The 22,134-nt window shown below is 55.2% G+C and overlaps 2 protein-coding genes across 3 annotated transcripts; one reads left to right on the top strand and one right to left on the bottom strand.

Annotated features, from left to right (window-relative positions):
• Window positions 1-7,113: 7,113 nt before the first annotated feature.
• On the bottom strand, window positions 7,114-9,469 carry GPR3 (G protein-coupled receptor 3). The gene is made up of 2 exons (XM_068537821.1): window positions 9,389-9,469; window positions 7,114-8,332 (listed from the first exon to the last, which is right to left on the bottom strand). Exon 2 carries the CDS (start codon window positions 8,325-8,327, stop codon window positions 7,335-7,337), a length of 993 nt encoding a protein of 330 aa, XP_068393922.1. The 5' UTR covers window positions 8,328-8,332; window positions 9,389-9,469; the 3' UTR covers window positions 7,114-7,334.
• A 6,729-nt stretch (window positions 9,470-16,198) lies between these two features.
• Window positions 16,199-20,096, top strand: CD164L2 (CD164 molecule like 2). Of its 2 annotated transcripts, none has more exons than XM_068537819.1 (5): window positions 16,199-16,286; window positions 16,735-16,902; window positions 17,003-17,074; window positions 17,562-17,610; window positions 19,173-19,317. In XM_068537819.1, exons 1-5 carry the CDS (start codon window positions 16,199-16,201, stop codon window positions 19,315-19,317), a joined length of 522 nt encoding a protein of 173 aa, XP_068393920.1. The 2 variants fall into 2 exon arrangements, with proteins under 2 accessions (XP_068393920.1, XP_068393921.1); XM_068537820.1 differs by lacking the exon at window positions 16,199-16,286 and adding an exon at window positions 20,064-20,096 and having other exon boundaries at window positions 16,750-16,902; window positions 17,562-17,606; window positions 19,169-19,313.
• The last annotated feature ends 2,038 nt before the right edge of the window (window positions 20,097-22,134 follow it).

Genomic DNA, 22,134 nt, shown 5'->3' with positions numbered 1-22,134 from the left:
TGCTGCGCCAGCCACTCTGAGCTCATCGCTGGAGGTGGGGTGCAGGGGAGGGGGCGCGGGAGCCAGCTCGCCCCGGGCGGAGCCCCTCGCTCCACCCTCCTGCTCAGGCCTGTGTTTAGTCAGCACTTGGCTTCCCGAGGCCGGTGACTGACAGGCAGCCAGATGCCCGCCCTGGGAGAAGACAAAATGGTGGTGTCAGGAGCCGCCCTTGGTGGGGAATTGGAGGGAAGGAATGTGGTTCTGGGAAGAAGGAGGCCTGAGCTTGAATTCTGGCTCCTCCGCTTGGGAGCTTCAGCTCTTTGGGCTAATCCTGAGAAGAATGAGCATTTACTACTACCTGCCCAAGACTGCATACACTTTATTTCAACCTCATGAACCAAGGGTCTCCCATTTTACACATGAGAAAAAGATTCAGAGAGGTTGAGTTGCTTAAGATCACATAGCTGGCCAGGAGCAGAGCCATAGTTCGCACGTGGGTCTCTTGTGCTCTGTCCACCATGGAACTTAAACCGTTTTCAGAATCTCTCCACCTAGCATCATGGTCTTTGGTGTGAGGGGGTGTGCTAAAGGTTTTCTGTTACGGTCTACCCTACCCCCTGGTGCCCAGTTTTATAGGTGATGGTTATTTTTGCTCTTACTTTGAAATCAAGTGGGCTAGACTGAGGGCTCGGCTATCCTAGACTTAGAGTTAGAAGTACCCTGTGCCCTCAACTGCCTGGAACAAAGTGGGTTCCCTAGGTATGGGCTGGGGCTTCCGTCAGACATGCCTTCAGTATGTGCACACACCTGTTCAGATGGGTGCATCTGTGCACACTCGGACATGGATACACGCGGAGACGTGCACACTGCACACAGTCCTATCCTTGTGCAAACAAGGGCACAGATCAGCACACAGTTACAGGAACACACATAGGTGCAAGCGGACCTCACACAAAGTCCTCAGGAGCCACCCCTCCCTTCGTGCTGCCTCCGCCAGTTCCTCACTGCCCCCTCCTGGTCACCCAGTGGCCAGGGCAACCTGGCACCACTTCCTGTAAGTTCTGCTCTGGGGTGGTTGTCAGCTAGTTCCCTCCCAGATCATGAGGCTAGGAGCTGTTTCAGATGCTCCCCAAAGCCAGCCTTAGCCCCAGGAGAAGAGGTGTCTAGTGTGGGGTCTGAAGCTGGAAGACAAAAAAATAAGCCTTTCACACCCAAAAGAATCTCTTCATGGTAGAATTGTCAGTACCATGGTGGCAGGAGTCCTGCGGAGACACCTTCCCACCACAGCAGGCGGCCATCCCCACCCTTACCTGGCGAATTGTGCACACACCTGCTCACGCTCTGCATACATATTTAAAGAGGAGTAGATTTCCTGGCTGAGAAGTCAGAGGTCAGCTCTTCTAGCTCCCACCTTGCTGCTCCCTCTCTGGGCCTCAGCTTCTTCCACTATTGGATGAGAGGTTGACCAGGATGATGTATGCTGCCCGCCCCCCCCCCCACCGTCCCCCCCCCGTATCTCACTATCTCGGAAACTAACCTCTCCCAGACGTGTTCCTGAGTAAAGCACATCCATAAACATGACCCCATGGACTCCTCAGGCCAGTTGTGGAAGGATTACCAACACAAAGCTTTTTATTCCATTTTATAGTTGAGGAAACAGAAGCACAGAGAGATACAGCAACTTGTCCAAAGTCACACAGCAAGTTGACAGCAGGCATGGAAATAGAAACCCTCTTCTTTCCAATGCCCCAGGCTGCCTACAAGAAAGTAGAACACCGTATGGGCTTGGGTCCAGAGCCAAGGAGACAGGAACTACAGAAGCAAAAGCCAGAACTTCTGCCCTGAAGGCTGGGGAGAACCCAGAGGAAGTACCAGGCTTAGGCATTAGTTGAGTTCCACCTCTCCCCACCACTGCCTATAGACTGCAGGAACCTCAAGCTCCCTATTCCTCTGCAAAGCCAGTGGCTGGCTATGGGGGTTCTCCCTATTCTGTGGCTACTTGCTAGTTCATCAAGGTAGGCACACACCGGAGTGGTGTGTGCGCGCATGCCTGGACTCCACAGGTGTGCACGCACAGATGTGGATGTATGTTCTTGCATGCCTACAGGTATACTTAGGTGTACATTCATAGGCATGTGTAATATGTAAATTTATGTGTTTGCAACCCTGTATACATGTGATACATTTGTGTGTTTAAGTGAAGTGTGTTTGGATGTATGTACGTAAATGGTCTGCATATCTGGCGGATGAATTTATGAACAGGCAAGATTTTGCTTGTATGCTTATTGCATTTATTCATGAGTGTACTTGGGTGTGTGCAAATGTTCACATGCATTTGTGTGGAGAAGTGGGGTGGGGCATGTCCACCCACATGACTGGTAAGTGTGTGTAAAAGTGCATTCAGGGAAAGCTCAGGTGACTGGGTACACATGAATCCTAGAGTGCCCTCCCATGAGAATACAATACCAGTGCCCCCCCAGCCCTGGTATAGGGGGTGCCCTGCCTGGCTCCAGCCAGGCCCTGAGCTCATAGCACCCCACCCCCGCCTCGCACTCTATTCCCCAGACCCATCCTGCTTGGCCAATTTGCAGCCTCTCGCTCCCAGCTCCCGAGAAGGCCTGCAGCAAAGTCAAGGGGCTGGTGGCCAATTAGTGAGGGGGTTAATCAGGGATCTGGGGACCCCCGGGGGGTGGGAAGCCAAAGGCGGGCATTGGGGTTGGCAGGAGCATGAGCTGCCTGTCATGAGGCTGGGGGAGGGGAGGCTGAGCCAGCCGGATGGTGCTGGAAACCAAGGATCTGCCTGTGAATTCATGATTGCCGAGCACTCACAGTGAGGAGCCTGTGTGACTGTGTGTACACTGTGTGCAAAATACATGTACGTGCATTCAAGTCCTTGAATGTAGTCCTGTATGCAAAGGTATGGACATGATTATGGATGCCATCTGTATGCACGTGTGCAGTTTTGTGCCTGTGTATATGTGCGTGTGCAGTGGTATGCAGATGGGTCTGGCTATGTAAGCATGTCTGGACCTGTGTGCACACATGTATATATAAGGGTGTGTCTGTGTGTATACATGTGTGTGCAAGGGCGTTGAATACATTTAAGTATGTGCTTCTGCATATGTGAACATATGCACATGAAATTGACATGATCTGTGTACATGTGTACCATGATATATCTGTGTGCACAGGTGTGCATACCAGTATGCAGATATATCTGGGTACACGTGCATGCCTGGATATGTGTGCATGTGTGTGTGTTCTCTGAGCAGCCAGAGACCTGGACCCCCACGTGTGTGCCTGTGTGCACGTGCCTGTGTTCGCCCAGGTCTCAGCATGTAGGGAGCTGGGGGACGCGGGGCTGATGGGCTCCAAGCTCCAGGAGAGAATCTGACAGACGAGACTTGCCGTAGCCCCCGGCCCCGGGAGCCTGTTTTCCACCCTGCAAAAGCTGTGAGCCCATGAACTCATCTTATATTAATAGCTGCTGTCTCCTCACTTATTGCAGGGAGAGGCGGTCATGGCCCCGGCGGGGGCTGCCCCCCTGCTCTACACAGGACCTGGGAAGGAGGGGAGGACAGATGGGCCCCACCCCCACCCCAAGGCCTACCCCGGCAGAGAGGCAGGGTTCTGCGCCCCAGCCTTTGCCTCCCCCAAGCCAGGGAGCCCCCACTGCCCAGCTCACCCTCCCAGGCCTCTGCAACTGGGTGGGGTCAGGCATGGGGTTGGACAACTGGCAAAGGCAGAGAGGCTGGAAGGCTTGACTACTCCCCCCCAAAAAACACACACACAGGCACGCACGCGCACACACACAGGCATGTGGTGCTGGGCAGCCCCAGGCCGAGCACCAGATGAGTCTGAGGCTGAAAGAGACATAGAGGCTTCAGTCTGGGGGGGGGCAGACATGTCCCTTCTCTCAGGGACCCTCAGTTGGAGAGGGGACACAGCCTTTAGGGGCCCCCATTCCAACGAGGAAGGCAAGACTTCTCTATAAATATTTACTAAGTAGAAGCGTAGCATGGTGTGTTGTATAAACTGCATCTTTACAGCCACAGGAGGGCTTAGCCAAGGAGGCTTCCTGGAGGAAACACAGAGTGGGGAGCACAGGGAAGACCTGAGGTGTATCTGAAGAATCCCAGGAGCAGGGAGAAGCCAGCTAGTCCCACCATGCACAGAGGCCCCACCCCAGGGACAGATTCAGACACCCTCAGGGTGGGCCCAGGACCCAAGGCAGAGACCGCAGATACAGGCTCCCAGAAATGTCTCAGGTCCACCACACAACCACACCCAGACAGACAGAGGAGGACTCACAGCATGGGGGTCCATCACAGGCCCTCGCAGACATGAGGCTGGCCAGCATTCGGCCCTGCTGGGCCCTGGAGCCAGAAGCTAGGATGGGGAGGCAAAGGGCCAAGCCCACCCAGGGCAGGAGAGGCACCTGGCCCCTCTCCTTCTGGTCCTTGGTGGGTGCTCCTTGGGAGTGAGGCGGAGGCAGCAAGGAGGCCTGTTCCTACACCGCCCCTCCCAAAGGTCTACGGGTAGCCTGGAGAGCCCCAAATTTTCCCTAGCCCGGGGACAGAGCTCCCTGCCCTGGTTTCCTTGCTTCCTGTTTCTGAGCTACTCCTGAAACCCATTCCCTCACCTAGGAAAGAAACAGATTTGGAGTCAAATGGACCTGGGTTCAAATCTCAGCTCAAATCTTTTACTATGTGACTTTAGGCAAATCAAATGTCACCTTCAGGAAGGCCTTTTGGGGGCACCCTCATTTAGAGATTACACGCGCTCCCCGTGCCCCTTCTCTGTTTTTCTCTGAGGACTCATCACTCTCTGACATTACCATGTTTTAGCTTATCTCTTTATTACTGTCTCCCCTGGCTAGAATTTAAGCTGTCCACAAGGACAGCAGTGAATAAATGAAAACCCATTACTCTCAGAGCCTCAACTTTCTCTTCTGTAAAGTGGGGAGAGCAATAGTACCACCCAGTGGACCACGGTGATGTTGTGTGCGATGTTTGGCATAGAACAGGTGATTCCTGAGTGGGGATCTTTTCCCTGGGACCTTCCAGGAAGGTGGGGAGAGAGATAAGCCTCAGCCAGATCTGGTGGACCCTCCCCACTTTGTGCCTGGGCTGGAGCTATGTGTACCTAGGCCCAGGACCGCCCTCCACCAGCTCTGACCCAGCCCCTGTTGGCGTGTCCACTCCCCTTGGATTCCTGTGGCTACTACTGGGGAGGGGTCTTGAACACCAGGCAAAAATCTCTGGCCAGGGAAACGGAGAAAGACCTGAGTCCTAGCCTGGCACAGCTGTGTGAGTTTGAGCAAGTGGCTGTTCTTTGGGCCTCAGTCTCCCCATCTGTACAGTGGAGATGCTCTGAGGGCCCCACCTCCAGGCTTTGCCCACCCAGGAAGATGGGACGTTTGGGTAGTTAGAGCTTCCTCTTCAGCCACACCCCAAACCTGCTCCTGCCCTTGCCTGTTGAACATGTCCTTTCTGGTTCCAAAACACCGAAATTCAGGGTCCTGAACACTTCCATCCTCAAATGCACACAAGGGCACACGCACACACTTACCATCACTCACCTTTGCATAGCAAAAAAGCTCTTTCAGCTCCTGAATGAACAGACCCCATCCAGCCACCTCCCAAAATGTGGCTGCTGGCTGTGAGAATGAACCCCAACACAAATCTGAGTCCAGAATGTCGTAAGCCCTAGGGTTGGGAAGGAAGGAGATGGGGGGAGGCATTGGCCAGTAGACAGTGCACAGGTTCTGGAAACAAGTGTTCCTGGTTTGAATCCTGGCTCTATCATTTCCTAGCTGTATGACCTTGAGCTGGCCACTGAATCTCCCTCGGCCTGTTTCCTCATCCGTAAAATGGAGAAGTTATTATTACCTGTGCCATGGGATGCTTGTTAGGCATAAATGTGGTAATGGATGTAGTACACTTAGCGCAATGCCTAGCACACAGCAAACACCCATGACTGGAAAGGGCTGTTGTTAACAACACCTACATGCTTTGAGTATATACTTCATGCCAAAGCCCAGGCTCAAGCTCATGTGGGCAGGATGTAGGCATCTTCAACCCCAAAAGGGTCTAGAAACAGGGGTTCCAGTCCCCAGGGGGAGGTGGCGTTCTTGCCTGGCGGTGCCTGTGTCTGAGCAGGGGGACCCGTCAGATTGGCATCCTGGGGTGGGAAGTGTCACCTGCCGGCCACATTCCACCTGGGTCTCCAGCTCCTCATATACCCCACAGGCCCCCGGACCTGGCATAATCCTCCCATTCCAGGCTGTCCCCCATCAGGCCCCACTCCACCCCCTCCACACACACACACAAATTTATCACAAAATCATTTTTTATTGAGGGTTGGGTCAGGGACAGGAATAGGGATTGCACTGGGGACCATACCCCAGTTGGCAGAGGGGTCTGGTGTTGGCTCACACCCTGCCTCCTCTAGGGCACTGCAGGGTGAGGCCTGGCCGCCAGGCTCTGGCTGTGGCGCTGGACACCAGGCTGGAGTGGAGTTGGGGTTGCTTGGCCTGGTCCCGGCTGCCGGCTGGGCTGCAGTTTCCCGAAAACGGCCACCAGAGGGCAGCCGGCCCCCAGCGCAGAGGAATTCTCGGTTTCTCAGGTGATGGTTTCTTAAAAAAATAAAAAACCAGAGGCTGGTGTGTTCCCCCTGCAAACCCGAGGGTGGCGGGCCCTGGGAGAAGGCTCTGGTTTCTATGATCTCTTTGATAAAAAACAAGCAAAAATAATAACAAAATACGTGGTTTCTCTCTCTCCCTTTCCCCCGTCTAGGAACTGAGGTCAGAAATGAGGGTGTTGGGGACTGGGAGTACCCTGGTATGGCCTGGATTTCAAGGTGTGGGTCTCTTTTTTTCCCCTTAACACCCATAAATAAATTCATAAATAAATAAATAATAAATAGATACTCTCTTTGTATGTGCACATATATACAGATAAATCTTTCTCTTATCTATCAACGGAGTAACTAACCTCTCTGACTCTTTAGTTCAGAAACTCAAAAGTAAAGCGACATGGTCAAGGTCAAGGGAGGGGGAAGATCAGGGACTTGGAATGGCACTGTAAAACACCCAGCAGCATACTGGAACTCCAAGCCAGCTGGGCTGTGGGACATTTCTGAGTGGAACCCTGACCACCTGAACATTCTAGAACCATGGAGCCAGCTGGGCCCTGCAGGGATCTGAACAGAATCCTGTGAAACACCCAAAGTCCTAGAACTCCAGAACCAGCTGGGTCTTGGGGTGCGGAGCTGGAGGGTTGGAACAAAGCCGTGGAGGACCTAACATTCTGGAATTCTGTAGTGATCAGGGCTGAAAGGTCACCAGGATGCGACTAGACATCACTGGGGGAACGAGATCGGAAGGGGATCTTGGAAGAGGAACAGCAGCAGCAGACAGCCCACAGCACCTTCTGCACGTCCTGGTTGCGGAAGGCATAGATGATGGGGTTGATCATGGAGTTGTAGGTGGCAGGGAGCAGGGTGAGATAGGTGTAGAGGGGTGGGGAGTGGGCATCGCCCAACAGGCAGTAGACGGTGAAGGGCAGCCAGCAGGCGGCAAAGGCGCCAAGCACCACGGCCAAGGTGGCAATGCCCTTTCGGGTGGCCACGTAGTGGGAGGCAGGCAGCAGGTGCCGCTGGAGGGCAATCTGCTGGGCATGGCGGCAGACGATGCGACAGATCTGGGCATAGAGCTGCAGCATGATGCCAAACACCATGAAGAAAGCAACGGCCAGGACCACCAGATGGTTCTTGGAGAGCGGATATACCACGCCACACGTGGCCCGGGCATCCAGGCAGTTCCAGGCCAGCACAGGCAGCAGCCCCAGGCCCAATGAGCATCCCCACACTAGGGCCAGCATCACATAGGTCCGCGTCACTGTCGTCTCTGAGTAGTAGGTGAGGGCATTGTACAGAGAAAGGTAGCGATCAACGGTGATGGCCAGTAGGCTGCCAATGCTGGCAGTAAAGGCCATGGCCAGCATGCCGACCAGCCCCAGGCTCATCTCCGCCGAGCCAATGCAGAAGACAGCAGCAAAGTGCATGACCAGACCCAGGCCTGCCAGCAGGTCTGCCACAGCCAGGCTGCCCACCAGCAGGAACATTGGGGCGCGGAAGGCGGGAGTGCCCACGATGATGGCCACCACCAGCGCATTCTCACAGGACACAAGGGTACCTGAGATGCACAGCACTACGTCCCAGGCCCTAGGTGAGGGCAGTGGTGTGGCTGGGCCTGCGGGCCCCTCTGCTGAGCCCACGCTGCTCAGGTTCATGTTTCCTGGGCCAGCAGAGAGCCAGGCCAGGGGGCTGCCTGCACCCCACATCATGGTACCTGTAGGAGAAAGGCCCTGTGAGAAGCTGGCAGGGCTGGGTGCTAAGTGGAGGGGTCTGGAAACAGTGGGAGTCTCACCTCAGGATACCTGGCTGAGTCCCAATGCCTTGTCGCCCCCACTCCTGCCCTGAAGCTCCTTCCAGGGTACCTTTAACCTCTCCTATGCCGCCAGGCTAGCAGGAGTCTCTTTTCCTGGGGATCCCTGTCCTGGGTCTCTTCATTCTCCCTTCCAACTCCCTGAGTCCTGCAGGTCTCTTTCTCCCACATGTGTGACCAGAGGAGGACAAGATGAAGGACTACCATAAGTGGATGGAGGCCCATAGGATCCAGGAGAAGCTGGGAAAGGCCCAGGACTGGGGGAGGGAAAAACATCTTAAGACTGAGAGCAGCTCTGCTCCCTCCCCACCAGGGAGGATGACGCTCAGTTTCTGAGGCTCACCAGACCCCTCGCGATTCTCAGTACTGCCAAACCCAGACTCCGCCCCCAGAGAATGCTCGTGAAGCTCCCGCCAGCCCCCACCCTGCACTCCTGGGGTAACAACACCTGGGAACTCAGCCTCCCCCAACACACACCCGCCCAGACTTCTGTCCCCAGCCAGACCCCTCTTTCTGCCTGAACCTCTGGGTCTTTGGAACAGACACCCCCTGCTGGAAGCCTGGATCCCTGAGTCAGACCCCTCCCTCTGCCCGGACACCTGGATCTTGGGCCTGACTCCGCCTCCTGCCCGGAGGTCTGGATTCCTAAGTCAGACACCTCCTCCTGCTCGGACGCCTGGGTCCTTGCCCCAGACGCCTCCTGCCGGCCGAAACTCAGATGACCATCAGTCCCTTCAGGGCCTCGGGTCCCTGCAGGAGGGCTCACCCGGCGCCAGGCTACCCAGCTGACGGCTCTCAGCACTCAGACACTGGCTCCGCTCCTGCTAGCCCAGACTCAGGGTTCCTGGTCTCGACCTCCGACCCCAGTCAGCCGCTGCGAGCCTTACCGCTTGCCCAGCGCCCCAGAGTCCTGAGTGCCCTCCCGGACGCCTGGTGCCCGCGGCGTGGCCCGCTACTCACCTCTCGGGACCGGGCGCGGCCGGGCCCCGGAGAGGCTCCGCTCGGGTCCAGGCTGCGCAGGGTGTACGCAGACCCCGAGAAGCCCCCACGGCCGCGGGAGAAGCGACGTGAGTCACCCCGCCCCGTCCCGCCCCCGGCCACCGGTTTGGTGATGTCAGCGGCCCGCCTGGCCAATGGGTGAGCCGCGCTGGGGCGCAGCGCGCGCCGCTCGGCATAGTAATGAGGCCTCGTGCCGCCCGCTCCCCCATTCATAAAAAGCGACCATGGCTGCGGCCCCGCCCCCTCCTGAGTCGGCCCGCGCTGTCCTTGACGCGGCGCCCTCTAGGGGCCGGGGGTTTCGGGGGCGCTGGTGCGAGAGCCTGGAAGTCCACGGGAGGTTGAGGGGGATGTGGAGGGGGAGCGGAAAGGGAACGCGGATAGACTGTGGGGTGATGGGACTCTCGGGTGGCAAAGGCTGATGGAATTCAGGTGACGGAAACCGAGTGATGGGGCTGAATGGGCGTCCCCGGTGAGGATGGCAGGGGTTGCCAAGACGAAACGGCCCTGAGGTGATGGTGACAGGAGCATGAGGGAGCAGGGAGGTGGGTGGCAGTGACGGTATGAGCATGATGACAGGATCTTGGGGGATGGTGGCAGTGGGACGCTGAGGTAGAGAGGGAAGCCCCCAGGGCAACCATAGCAATGTCAGGGTGATTCTGTGGCATGATGGGGTTCAGGGATTGCAGGGTGGCAAAAGGCGGTGGCAAAGGAAAGGGAAGATGGAGTGTCCAGGTGATAGGACTTCAGGTCACCGTGACCCTGTCACAAGTGCTGAAGTGACAAGGCTGTGATGAGGGTTGTAGGGTCCTGGAATGAAGATACCAGGTGGAAAAAAAAAAGATACTAGGTGACTGTGGTGAGTGGACCCCAGGGTAAGTAGGACAGCGTAGAGGGTCTGGACTGACAGTGACCAGGCAGGTAAGTTGCTGCCAGGGCAGGTCCTCGTGATGCTGGGGCTGGCATAAGGAGCTGGGTGACGTCAATCATGTCAGCCCAATAGCGCCCTCACAGCATGGGAGGAGTGGGCCTGGCAAGATTTCAAAACCTGAATTATTTATTCAAGGATCTGGAAAGCCAGCGGGGTGGTGGTAGGGGGCACTTCCCCGAAGCAGCAGGAGTGGTGGAGCCGGGAGGAACTTGGAAGCAGGAAACCTAGCAGCTCAGTACCCAGGGCAGGCCCCTCTCAACCTCCCATCTTAGACACCTTGGCAGGGTAGGGCATGGAGAAGGAGCTCCCTCTCCCCCAACCCTGCCTGTCCCCAGGGAACCTCTCTCAGCTGACTTCTCCAGATGTGACAGATATGGCCAGTTCTGGGGGAGGGGAACTGGCTGCTCCTCCTCCCTCTGTCTCTAGCTTTGATCCTCACTGGAATCAACCAGCCCTGTGGGATGGGGATGGGGGGCAGGGACCAGGTTAGGGCTTGAGGAAACCAAGGCAGCCCAGATCGCAGGCCCCACCAACTTCTCCCTGCAACACAGAACCACTACAGCTCCCACAGTCAGTGTAGGGCAGGGAGAAGGAGGTGACAGGCGGTGGCAGGGTACATGGGGAGAGGATAGGGTCAAGGCTGGGGAAGATAATGCACTTCAGGTTGGACATGGTGAGTTTGGGGTGTTTAGCAGGTGGTGTGGTCAGGAGTCTAGACTGGTTTCAAATCCCAGTTCCTCCATTTCCTAGCTGTGTGACTTTGGGTGAGTGTCTTAGGCTCTTTGTGCCTGTTTTCTCATCTATAAGATAGAGACAATGTTAGTATCTTCTTCATGGGATTGTTGGGAGGGGCCTGGCACATTATCAGCACTGGCTGTGTTGGCTGCCAATATATCTGGCAGGAGGAGGACACCTGGGAGGCATAGATATGCAGGTTCTAGGGGTAGATGACATCACCCAGGGGAGGGAGCAGAGAGTGAGGAGGAGCCTCAGGGGACCCTGCCATTGAGAGCACAGACTGTGGATGAGAATATTGCTGCTCCTGGGCCTTTGCACTGGCTGTTCCCTCTGCCTGGAACCCCTGCACTTCATTCCGGTCTCTGAACCCAAGTCACTTCGTCAGGGGCAGGCTTTCCTGACCTCTACCCTAGATTACCACTCCCCTCCCCATCACTCTCTGCCCTCTTTCCTTGATTTATTATTCTTCAGAGCACTTAGCACTCCTGAAATTCTAAATTTATTCTTTTCTAAAAAAGTACGTGTCAGCCCCACCAGGACTGAACAGACTTTGTTCTGTTCTGTGCTGGAGAACAATGCCTGGCATGGAGTAAGTGTTCAATAAATACTTGCTGACTGGATGATTAAACAAAAAGCAACATCTAGAGAAAGAGAAGGAAAACAGAGAGAGAGTTGTAATACTCACGGTGTCAAGGAAGGCGGGGGCATGAGAGAGAATACAAGGGCATTAGCGCCCCAGAACCCAGGTATTCACTTTCTTCCCCATCAGAGCCGGGTCCCAACAACTGTCCAGCTGGTCTCAGAGAAGAGTGAAGGGCTGCTGGGAGGTTGGCATGAAAGGGTGTATGAGAGGTAATTTCCTGGCAGTCCAGTGGTTAGGACTCTGTGCTCCCACTGCAGGGGGCACGGGTTCCATTCCTGGTTGGGGAACAAAGATCCTGCAAGCACTTGGAAGAAAGAAAGAAAGAGAGGAAGAGAGAGAGAGAAAGAGAGAAAGGAAGGAAGGAAGGAAGGAAGGGAGGGAGGGAGAAGGAAAGAAAGGGTGTATGAGAGACTATCTTCTATTCTGAGCAGCAGTGGTCTTTTCTATTTTTTCATAGTTTATTAATCCTCTCATGAAAAACTGGCAAAATCACCACAGATAAAGTCACTGCAGAATCTTTACTCCTTCCTTTTGCCAGCACCAACACTGGCCTTTATGGTCCCCCGACCTCCTTCATTCTGTTCTCGCATTCCATACGCTGTTTCCTTGAGTTCTTTTTCTTCTCAGGCAGGCCATGTCTTGCAGGGTTGTGTTGGTTTACTTTTCTTTGCATAACCCAAGGAATTGTAAATCATGCCCAAGCCAGTTGTCTTGTCACCACCAAAATGGGTTCTGACTCCAAGTATAAAGATGACATCTGATGTGGTCTTGTAGATTTTGGCTAGTTTTCCCCAAATTTCTGTCTTGGATACTGTTGCCCTTCCAGGGTGAAGAACATCAATGACCATGCTTCCACTGAAGTAGCTGGTTGGCCAGAACTTCCTGATCCAGATAGGTACGGTGTCATTCATGATGGAGACGTTCCTCAGCCAGCCGGGGGGGGGGGGTGCACTGATATTTCTAACCATGAGAAATGCCGGAGACCTAAGAGACTCAAGTGGGGCTGTGGATTTTCATGTGAATACTCTCTCTCATGCTCCAAAACTGCCCCATGTCAACAGGACAATTGAGGCCATCACTGCCAACCAGGTCTCCCTTCCCCAAAGATCTGCTGTCTAGAGGAAGGGGCAGCCCTTCCTCTTCTCTCCTACTCATGCCCTCTGCCATGCCTCCTTGATTCCTTCCCATCACTGACACCCCCCTCCAGTCCTTCCCACCTACCAGGTGCCAGAACAGAGCCCAGTGCTTACAAGAGTCCTGCAACCCCATTTCACAGGTGAAGCCTAGAGAAGCCAGGGACTTGCCCCAAATTGCACAGTAAATGGCAGAGCTGGGATCTGAAGCCATTCCATCTGCAACCAAATCCAGTGTGCCTTCTAGCCTAGATGTCACCATGTCCCCAGAAGGGGCTGGGAGTGAAGTTGAACTAGGGCTGATAGTACTTGCAGTTCCCCAGGTGACCACCAGATGGCTGTGAGCGCTCACTTCCAGGTAAGACTTCTTACCTCTTCTCTCTTCACCAATCTGCAGAATCCTATGGGCCTAGGCTCTGGAGGGAGGTGTGTGTGTGAGAGACACAGATACTATCTACACAAGCTCCTTGTCCAAGCCCCAAGAATCTGGGCATCAGCAGCGCACACATTCTTAGCACTGACTCATTCATTCAGCCAATATTCACTGACAGTTCCCCTGGGCTTGGGTTTGAGAGGGTGCTGCAGACAGAAAGATGATGTGGCCATATCCCTGCATTTTCAACATTCAATAAATATTTATTGAGCATATACTATTTGCCAGGCACCGTTCTAGGCACAGAGGATACAGCAATGAACAAAAATCTCTGCCTTCTTCATGGAGCTTCCATTCTGATGGGGAGATGGACAATCTACAAATAAATACTTAATACGATATTAAGTAGGGAGCCCTTGAGGGTCTCACAGACCAGTGAGACAGACAAACATGTACACAGTCACAAGATGGTACAGTATGGTTATTTGGTAACCACCTGCTTAGCTTTTATGTGTGCAGGGAGTTAACGACAGATGAAGATAAACATGGTCCCTGCATTCCTGGAACTCACTTATAGCCTAAGAAACAAATGAGTAATTAATTATACAGTTGATACGTGTTCTGAAGGAAAAAAGGAGGCATGATGATGTAGAATAACCAGGAGACCTGTTTTAAGTAGGGAAGTCATGGAGCAAGTCAGTTGAAGAGAGGATAGAAGAGTCTCAAGGACAGGGCACAGCAGGTACCAAGTCTTAGGAGGAAAAGAGTTGATGTGTTTGAGGAACAGAGAGAAGGCTAGTGTGTCTGGAGCCAAAGGAGCCATGGGGAGAGTAGGAGTTGAGCTCAGAGAGGTAGGCAGGGGGAAGATCATGCTTGTATTGGAGAGCAATGAGCCATTGGTGGGCTTAAACATGGGAATGGTATGATTTGACTTACATTTTCAAAGGATTGCTCTGGCTGCTGAGTGGAGAACAGACTGGAGGTGGGGAGCAGAAGCAGAAGCCCTACCAGGAGGCCACTGCAGTCACCAAGGCAAGAGATGGTGAGGGCATGAGGGCTTGGGTGCGGGAAAGCAGACGGATTTGGATCTACCACCTGGGACAAGTGCCACAGCAGCTCAGCCTTGCTCCATGACAGTCACAGAGGGCTTCCTGCAGGCGGTGCCCATTTTGCATTGTCCTGAAGGATTAGTTTGCCAGACACATGTAGTCAGGAGAGGAGGAGGACCCTCCAGGAGAGAGAACAGCTATAGGATAAAGGCAAGGAGGTACAAAAGAGGGTGTGTGTTGGGGGAAAGGCTGTTCTATTTTCTCAGAGGGTAAGAAGATGTTGGGGTGAGCACAAGACTTCTAAAGACTTCAAGAGCCAGGAATCACAGGGCTGTGAAGGCCAAGCTGAATTGAAAATTGTTTCATGGTTGAATCCATGTTTTCAGGACAGCCCTGCACTGTGAGGGCTGAGCTGGGAGGGTCCTGGAGGCTGAGAGGCAGTGTGAGGCCAGCAAAGGGAAGATGAGGGAGCAGGACACAGGAGAGACATAGAGGCAGAATCTGCAGGACTTTAGTCTGGGGGCTGAGACAGAGGGAGGGAGTGAGGATGAGACCACGGTTTCCAATCAGGTGCCAGGGGGAATGAAGGGGTCTCCTTGAGTGGGGAAGAGGGACCGGGCAGTTTCAGGGGCCTGAGGTACACTCAGGTAAAGGTGCCCAGGAAGCAGATGGACCCTCAGGAGGCATAGCAGAGGGGAGAGTAGCCTCTGGCCTCACTGGATCCTGGGTCCACATCCTGGCTCCCCTCCTAACTGTGTGCCCCTGAGCAAGTGATTTTACTAGAGGCCTGCAAACTGGAGATAACAAAACCCATGCTTAGAGGGTAGTTGAGGACGTCAGAAGAGAAGCTGCTAGTGAAACTGCTTAGTAGAATGTACATTCTGCTAGTAGTAAGTCGTTAATAGTTGTTAATTATGTAATATTAGTTACAGGTGTGGCAGCTGGGGAGCGAGCACTGGGCTGGAGATGCAGATATGGGACTCGTTGGCTTTCAGTTGGGAACTGATGGCAGAGTAATGGATGAGATGACCCCAGGAGAGGAGAAATAGAGCTCAGGACTGAACTGGGCCACCAGAGATGAAGAGGGGAAAGGAGGAAAAGGAGAAGTAGAGAAGGGGGAGAAGGAGAGGGGAGGGGAGGGGAAAGGGGAGAATGGAGGATGGGGAGAAGAGGAAGAGGAGGTGTCTTCTAAGGAACCTGAAAAGTGGCTGCAGAGGGAGAAGAACCAGAAGAGGCAGAGAGGAAGGCTGTGGAAAGGCCCACTTGTCCCAGTAACAATGAGACCGCTGACTTGGCCAGAGGGGATGTGGTGGGTCAGAGGTAGACGCGGTGTGTTGAGGGGCAGAAGACAGGAGGGTGCAACGGGTGAAGCGAGGTGGGCTGCCAGAGCCTGGAGGCCGATCCTCGCTGTCCTGGGGCCTGGTTGGAGGACGCACTTGACGCAAGCCCGGAAGTCAGGAAAGTGACTTCGCTTCAAATCCAGATTTTGCCACTAACTCTGTGACCTCCGACTAGTCACTTTTTCTGAGCCTCAGTTTCCTCACCTGTGAAGTAGGGATAGTAATGCAGCAGAGTTTTCGTGAAACTGAGGGTGGGGGAATCCAGCGACCTGGCCGGCTACCGGCCCTGGACTCCGCCTCCTTTTGCCGGAGCCCCGCCCCAGATCCCCGAACCCCGCCCCCACCAGACCGCGCCCACTACCCACGCCCTATCTGGCTCCGCCTCAGACCACAAAACCCCGCCCCACCTGGTGGCGTTACTAGCCCCTCCCTGCCAGAGCCACGCCCACCTGGCCTCGCCCAGGTTGCCCGGGTCTCGCTCCCTACACCCCGGCGGAGCCGAGTCCAGAAGGGACGCGCCACACCAGCACTCCGCAGACCCCGACCCCCAGGCTCCGCCTCCGCGCCATGGCCGCGCCGGGACCCCGCGCCTTACGGGCTGCGCTCTGTGGCGGCTGCTGCTGCCTCCTCCTGTGTGCCCAGCTCGCTGTGGCTGGTAACGCGTGCCCTTCACCCTTCACCCAGCCGCCTGCCAGGAGCAGTCGGGGGTTGGGGGGCGGGAGGGGAGTTTTCCACATGTGTGCGGGGCTCCTGGGGTGGGTAGAAGGGGACTCCAGCTGTGTGTGGAGCCCTGTGTGTACATATAGGCGCCGGGTGTGAGGGAGCTTCAGGTGTATGGAAGTGAAGCGGCCCCAGGTGTATGGAAGTGAAGCGGCCCCAGGTGTATGGGGGGGTAGCTCCCGATGTATGCAAAGGGAGGGTGCTCTGGGTGAATGTCAGGGAGGTTCTTGGTGTGTGTAACCATGTGTTTGTGGAAACTGCAGATGGGCAGTGGGGCTTGGGAGATCCAGGTGAGTGTATGTGTGCAGAGGGGTGAGATCCACCGTAGTGGGGAAGGGGGGCTGTAGCTTGGGTTCAAAGTGTTGCACCCATGCCGCTCCCAGGTAAAGGAGCTCGAGGCTTTGGGCGGGGAGCCCTGCTCCGCATGAACATCTGGCCAGCTGTCCGAGGGGCCTGCAAACAGCTGAAGCTCTGTGAGCATTGTGTGGAGGGGAACAGAGCACACAACCTCTCTGGCTGCGTGTGGGAGCAGTGTCAGCCGGAGGAGCCAGGTATGGAGTCAGGCCCTCCCCAAGTTTAGTGCCCCCAGTTATGAACGCCAAGGCCTTGGCCCCACCCCCTAAACCTCTTCCCTGCACCTTCTCCCACCAGGACACTGTGTGGCCCAAGCCGAGGTGGTCAAGGAAGGTTGCTCTGTCTACAACCGCTCAGAGTCATGTCCAGGTAAGGGGGCTCCTGCTGGCCTAAGTCAAGTTGGAGGGAGGGGGCTGAGGTGTCCCCAGCCAGAGCCTGCCTCCAGTATGGAATTGGCCTCTCCCAGAGAGTAGACTATGCCCACGAACACCAGGGTCCAGCTTCAGTTCTGCCTTTAGCTCACTGAGAAGTCCCTTCCCCTCTCTAGCCTGTTTCCTCCTCTGTAAATTGGTACGGCCAGAGGATCTAGGACAAGCATGTAGAGAGGATGGGGGAGCTAGCTCTTCTATTTTAAACCATAGTGAGGACTTTGGAAGTTCAGAAGGGAATGGGGGTGGGCTTCCTGGAGGAGGTGGCATCACAGATGACACTTAAAGGTAGAGTGGAAAGAGGGCATATCTGGTGGAAGGAACTGTGTGAACTAAGGCTTGAAAGTGTGTTGGGTGGGCCTGGGCTGGGGTCTTGATGGGAATTGGGGGTGGGGATCTGGATTATTATGGATTCCCTGTCTCTTCAGCTGTGCATCACCACCCCACTTATGAACCGAAGACCATCACAACAGGTAGGTACTACCTGGGGGAATGGGAGGTCTAGAGGTGCAGGGAAAGACAGAGCTGGGCTCAGGCACTGACGAGATCTGTGACCTCAGCCCTGTGATTTCTCCCTCTGAGGCTGTTTCCACATCTGTAAAGTGGGTTGGATAATACCTCACAAAGTTGCTGTGAGGATTTTATGAGAAGATGTATAGCACCTAGTTCAGTTTCTGATGCATAGAAGGTGATCAAGAAATAATGGTTCCCATCCCTTCTCCCACACCAGAGAACTCAGGATGACCCCCTCCGGACCTACTTGGTGCTGAGGGTGTATGGCTCAGGTTGCCAAGGTGTCCTCAGTGACTACCTACTGCAACATCCAGGCTCAGAGAGGGTCACAAAGCAGGTTCCTGGCAAAACAGAGGCAAGAACCCCACCCCTTGGTTCCCACTGCCCCTCAGGGCCTGGAGGTCAGCAGGCTTGGCAAGGATAGCTGAAGAGGCTCTTGGTTAATTAAAGCCAGAAACGTGATCTTAGGGGCTGAATTATTGATGGCTCAGCTCCCTCCGGCTTGAGCCCCAGATCAGTGTTGTACAGCTTATTTCTTCCCTCTTCTGCTCCTCTTTCCCCAGTGCCCTTCTCTGGGGCTCCCTGAGCTGCAGCTGGGACTACCCTTTGCCCTTCATATTCTCAGACCCCCCCTTCCACAAGCTACTCCCTCTGGGAGGTGGACCCAGCTCCCAACTGGGCCCCTTTCACTGCCCCAGAATGATCTTCCACCACCAGCCCTGCCCTGCCCTGCTCTGGGCACCTGGCCCAGGGCCTGAAATTGAATCCCTGGTGGGAGTTGATGGCTAACGTGGCACAGCTGGGAGCCACCCAGACGTCCTGGCAACCGTGGGCCACAAGGCGGGGGCAGGGGAAAGGGTCAGGGGATGCTGTGTGAGTCTGGCTATGCCCTAACTGTGGGGTGGCTTTGGACAGGCCTGGCACTCAGAGCCTGGCTTCTCCCTCTGACGTACATCGTCAAGTCTTCATTTATCTACTTGGTAGGGTGTGGGCCTCCACTTCTTCCTCTGCTCCTTCCCTCCCTAAGTAAGGGCTCTGGCATTGAGTGACTCCAGGGTCTCAGGACTTAGGAGCCCTGAAAGGAGACCACAGCATCTGTATCTGGGCTTCAAACCCCAAGACCCAGGGCTGAGAGGGACTCTGAGCTGAAGCGGGTGTGGATGTCCAAGTTCTGGGTCCATCCTCACCCTGTTGGGCCGCTGTGGCAGAGGGAGGCTGGCAGGGAGCTCAGTCACCATCTGGTCCCTGCAGTCAGGAGGCTCAGAGAGGGTGTAAGAGGCATCAAGCCACCGAGCAGCTCAGGAGCAGAGCCAGGGCCGAGCCAAGGCCCTGCCTCCCCAGCCAGGCACTGTCCCTCCCACCAGGCACTTCCCAGCCGCCCACAGGGTCTGGGCTGAACTTCTGAGCCTGCTGCTCAAGGCTCCCATAGTGAGGACTGGGGCCTCCAGGTGACCTGTGCCGGGTACTGGGGTGGGGCTGGGCTCCTGGCCCACAGTGGCCTGCTGTGACGTCCACCCTGCAGAGAGCCCCTCGGTCCCTGAGGCCCACGGCCCTGGCTTTGATGGGGCCAGCTTCATTGGTGGCGTCGTGCTGGTGCTGAGCCTGCAGACAGTGGCCTTCTTTGTCTTGCGCTTCCTCAAGGCCAAGGACAGCACCTACCAGACACTGTGAGTACCTAGCCCGCCGAGTCCCAGCTCACTGCCCACCCGCCCCCCTCTCTTGCCCCTCAGGTCCCTGTTAGCGCCGGTGCGTTGTCTTCCCCGTGGGGCAGCCTTAGGGGCGATGAGTCCCTCCCAGCCTCCCCCATGTGAGCCACACCCCTTCTCCCTCCTCCAGTTGTGGGGTTCTCTCTGCTGGGTGTTGGCTGGGGCAGGACTCAGCCTGGGCCCGGCGTCTGCGAGCCCAACTGAGCCCACCTGTCTTTGTCCCCTCATGCTGCCAGCAGGGAGGAGAACCAGTAGGTGACAGCACAGGCAGCCTTCGGCCTGCAGCTCTGTGGCCACGGGCAGGAGCCTGGGCCATGTGTGCGGTTTGGTTTTCCTCCGAGAAGGGAGCTGCTCTGAGGCCCCCGTGTGCTGTGGCCCCATGTGTGCTGTGGGGCGGATCGCTGCAGCCTCCATTAAAGTGTTTGCTCTTTTGACCACCGCCTGCTCTCTGAGGGTGGGCATCCTTGGCCTGGCTGAGGTGGGACCACTGCCCTGAGTGCCCTCTCTGTCTGGCCTCTGCAGAATCTGACCCCCTTCAGGCCTGGATTCCACACTCAGGGGAAAAAGGATGAAGAGGCTGCCCTCTTGGCCTGCTTGTGGGCGCTAGGGGTGGGAGAAACTTTGGTCACCAAATTCTGGCCCCTGTGGGCACCGAGCAGGCTCGGTGCCCAATACCTGACATCCCCTCCTGTCTGGGCCTGGTACCTGCAGATGAGAGCATCCTTCAACCACCTCCTGTCTCATCCATCATCCCTGCGGGCCCCCTGCCTGGTACTAGGTCTGGAGCCTGCCTCCTCCCATCAACCTGGCCTGGACACTGCCCCCAAATAAAGGAGCTCTTTCCAGCACTGTGTTTTATGTCCCATGTCTTGGGCTGTGTGTGGATTGGATAGGGTGGGGGTATGGCCACTGTCCTCTCCTTAATGTAAATTCAGACTTGAACTGATACTGTCACCTTTTAAAATATTTTTATTTGGGGGAATTCCCTTGGTGGTCCAGTGGTTAGGACTCAGCGCTTTTACTGCTGGGCCGGGTTCAATCCCTGGTTGGGGAACTAACATCCCACAAGCTGCATAGCACAGCCAAAACAAAAAAATTTTTTATTTGTTACATGTGTTTAATCCCCTCCTCCACCACTTTATCGATAAGGGTACAGAGACACAGAAAGGTAAGCACACCTGCTTAAGAGCACACAGAGTGGAATGGGGCAGGGCTGGGATTTGAATCCAGGTTTTTCTGACTCTAGAATGAGCAGAACTTCAGAACTCCTCTGCAGAGGCATCTCCAGGCTCTTTTGGCTTCTAAAGTTGGGTCTCTGCCCCAGTGCCAAGGTGGAGATGCCCCCGGGACCCTCCACAGGGTACTTCTGGCCTTCCTTGAGCAGGCCTTTCTGGAAAGCTCCACCCCTGCCCACCTCCCCCTCTTCACCCCCCATCCCTGGGCCCAGAAGTCTTCCCTGACTAATAACATCTCCTATCAATGGGGCACTTGCTGGAAACCAGGCATGTGGCTGAGAGTCTGACATCAGTATCTGATTTAGTCCCATGATTGTCCTAGGAAGCTGAGAGGCAATAGAGAGTCATGGGTGAAAGTTCAGTCTGTGGAGCCTGACTGCTCTGTGTGAACGGGAACAAGTTAATTGAACAGCTCTTGGCCTCAGTTTCCTCGTCTGTAAAGCTGGGTAACAGCGGTTGCATCTCTGTGGGATATGGGGAAGGTTCAGAGCAGGTGCATGTGCTCCGTCTGCTTCATTCCAGGGCACCCATCCACCCTTCCAGCTGGGCAGCCTGTGGTCAGCCACCTGCACCTCTTCTTGCCCCAGGCTTAGTCTCCGTGCAGGGTCTCCAGCTGCAGCTGGAAGGGCTTTAGGGCCCCTGGGCTCCACAGGGAGTTCCAGCTACTCCTTGGCCTCACAGAGGGCTCACCTGCCTAGACATCGCACCACCATGGACAATGCCAAACAGTCCACCTCCTCGTCCCTCCCGCTCCATGCTCACTTCCATCAACACCCCCCTCCTTTCAGCCATCAGCCTCCCCTTTAGCCTCCCCTCCAGCTCCTTGCATCTACCTCGTGTTACCCAGCCTGCCTTGCTCTCTCTTCTTCAAGCCCCTGCACACGCAGTTTCTCCTGCCTGGGTCTCCCTCCCTTGGCTTCTCCACCCAGCACTTAATCCTGGCTGGTATAATGCCCATTCTCTCCCGGGCCAAGGGAGGAAATGCCCCTATATCTTTGTGGCTTTCCACCCAGTTAAGGAAATTACTCTATTGAATGTTTTCTTTTTCAAAAGTAGTAAATGCCGGGACTTCCCTGGCTGTCCAGTGGTTAGGGCTCCACACTTCCACTGCAGGAGGCACGGGTTTGATCCCTGTTTGGGGAACTAGGATCCCATAAGCTGTGCGGCCCCCCAAAAAAAGTAGTAAATGCCTGTAAGGAACAAGAGGACTACACAGAACTTTATATAAAGAGCGAGAATCACTCTCCCCCTGGTCCCACTCCCCAGAAATAACTATGCTTAACAGGATGTGTCAGACCTTTTTCTATGAATTCACAAAACACATTTAGCGTTTTTAAAATACAAAGTGGGAGCGTGCTTTACATGTTGTTCTGCAATTTTGCCCCTTTCATTATAGATCAGATTTGCCCTATGACTTATACAGATGGTGATGATTTATTTGCCTGCATCCTATCAATGTGCAGCTGGGTCATTTCCACTTTATCATAAACAGCATCATGGTGAAGGGGCTTGTCTGCAGATCTTGGCACACCTGTGAGAGAGAGTAG

This window comes from Eschrichtius robustus, chromosome 3 (genome assembly GCF_028021215.1).
Source record: "Eschrichtius robustus isolate mEscRob2 chromosome 3, mEscRob2.pri, whole genome shotgun sequence".
Classification (NCBI taxonomy): Eukaryota; Metazoa; Chordata; class Mammalia; order Artiodactyla; family Eschrichtiidae; genus Eschrichtius; species Eschrichtius robustus.
The sequence above is the reverse complement of the archived record's forward strand: the minus strand, read 5'-3'. Positions and strand labels throughout refer to the sequence as shown.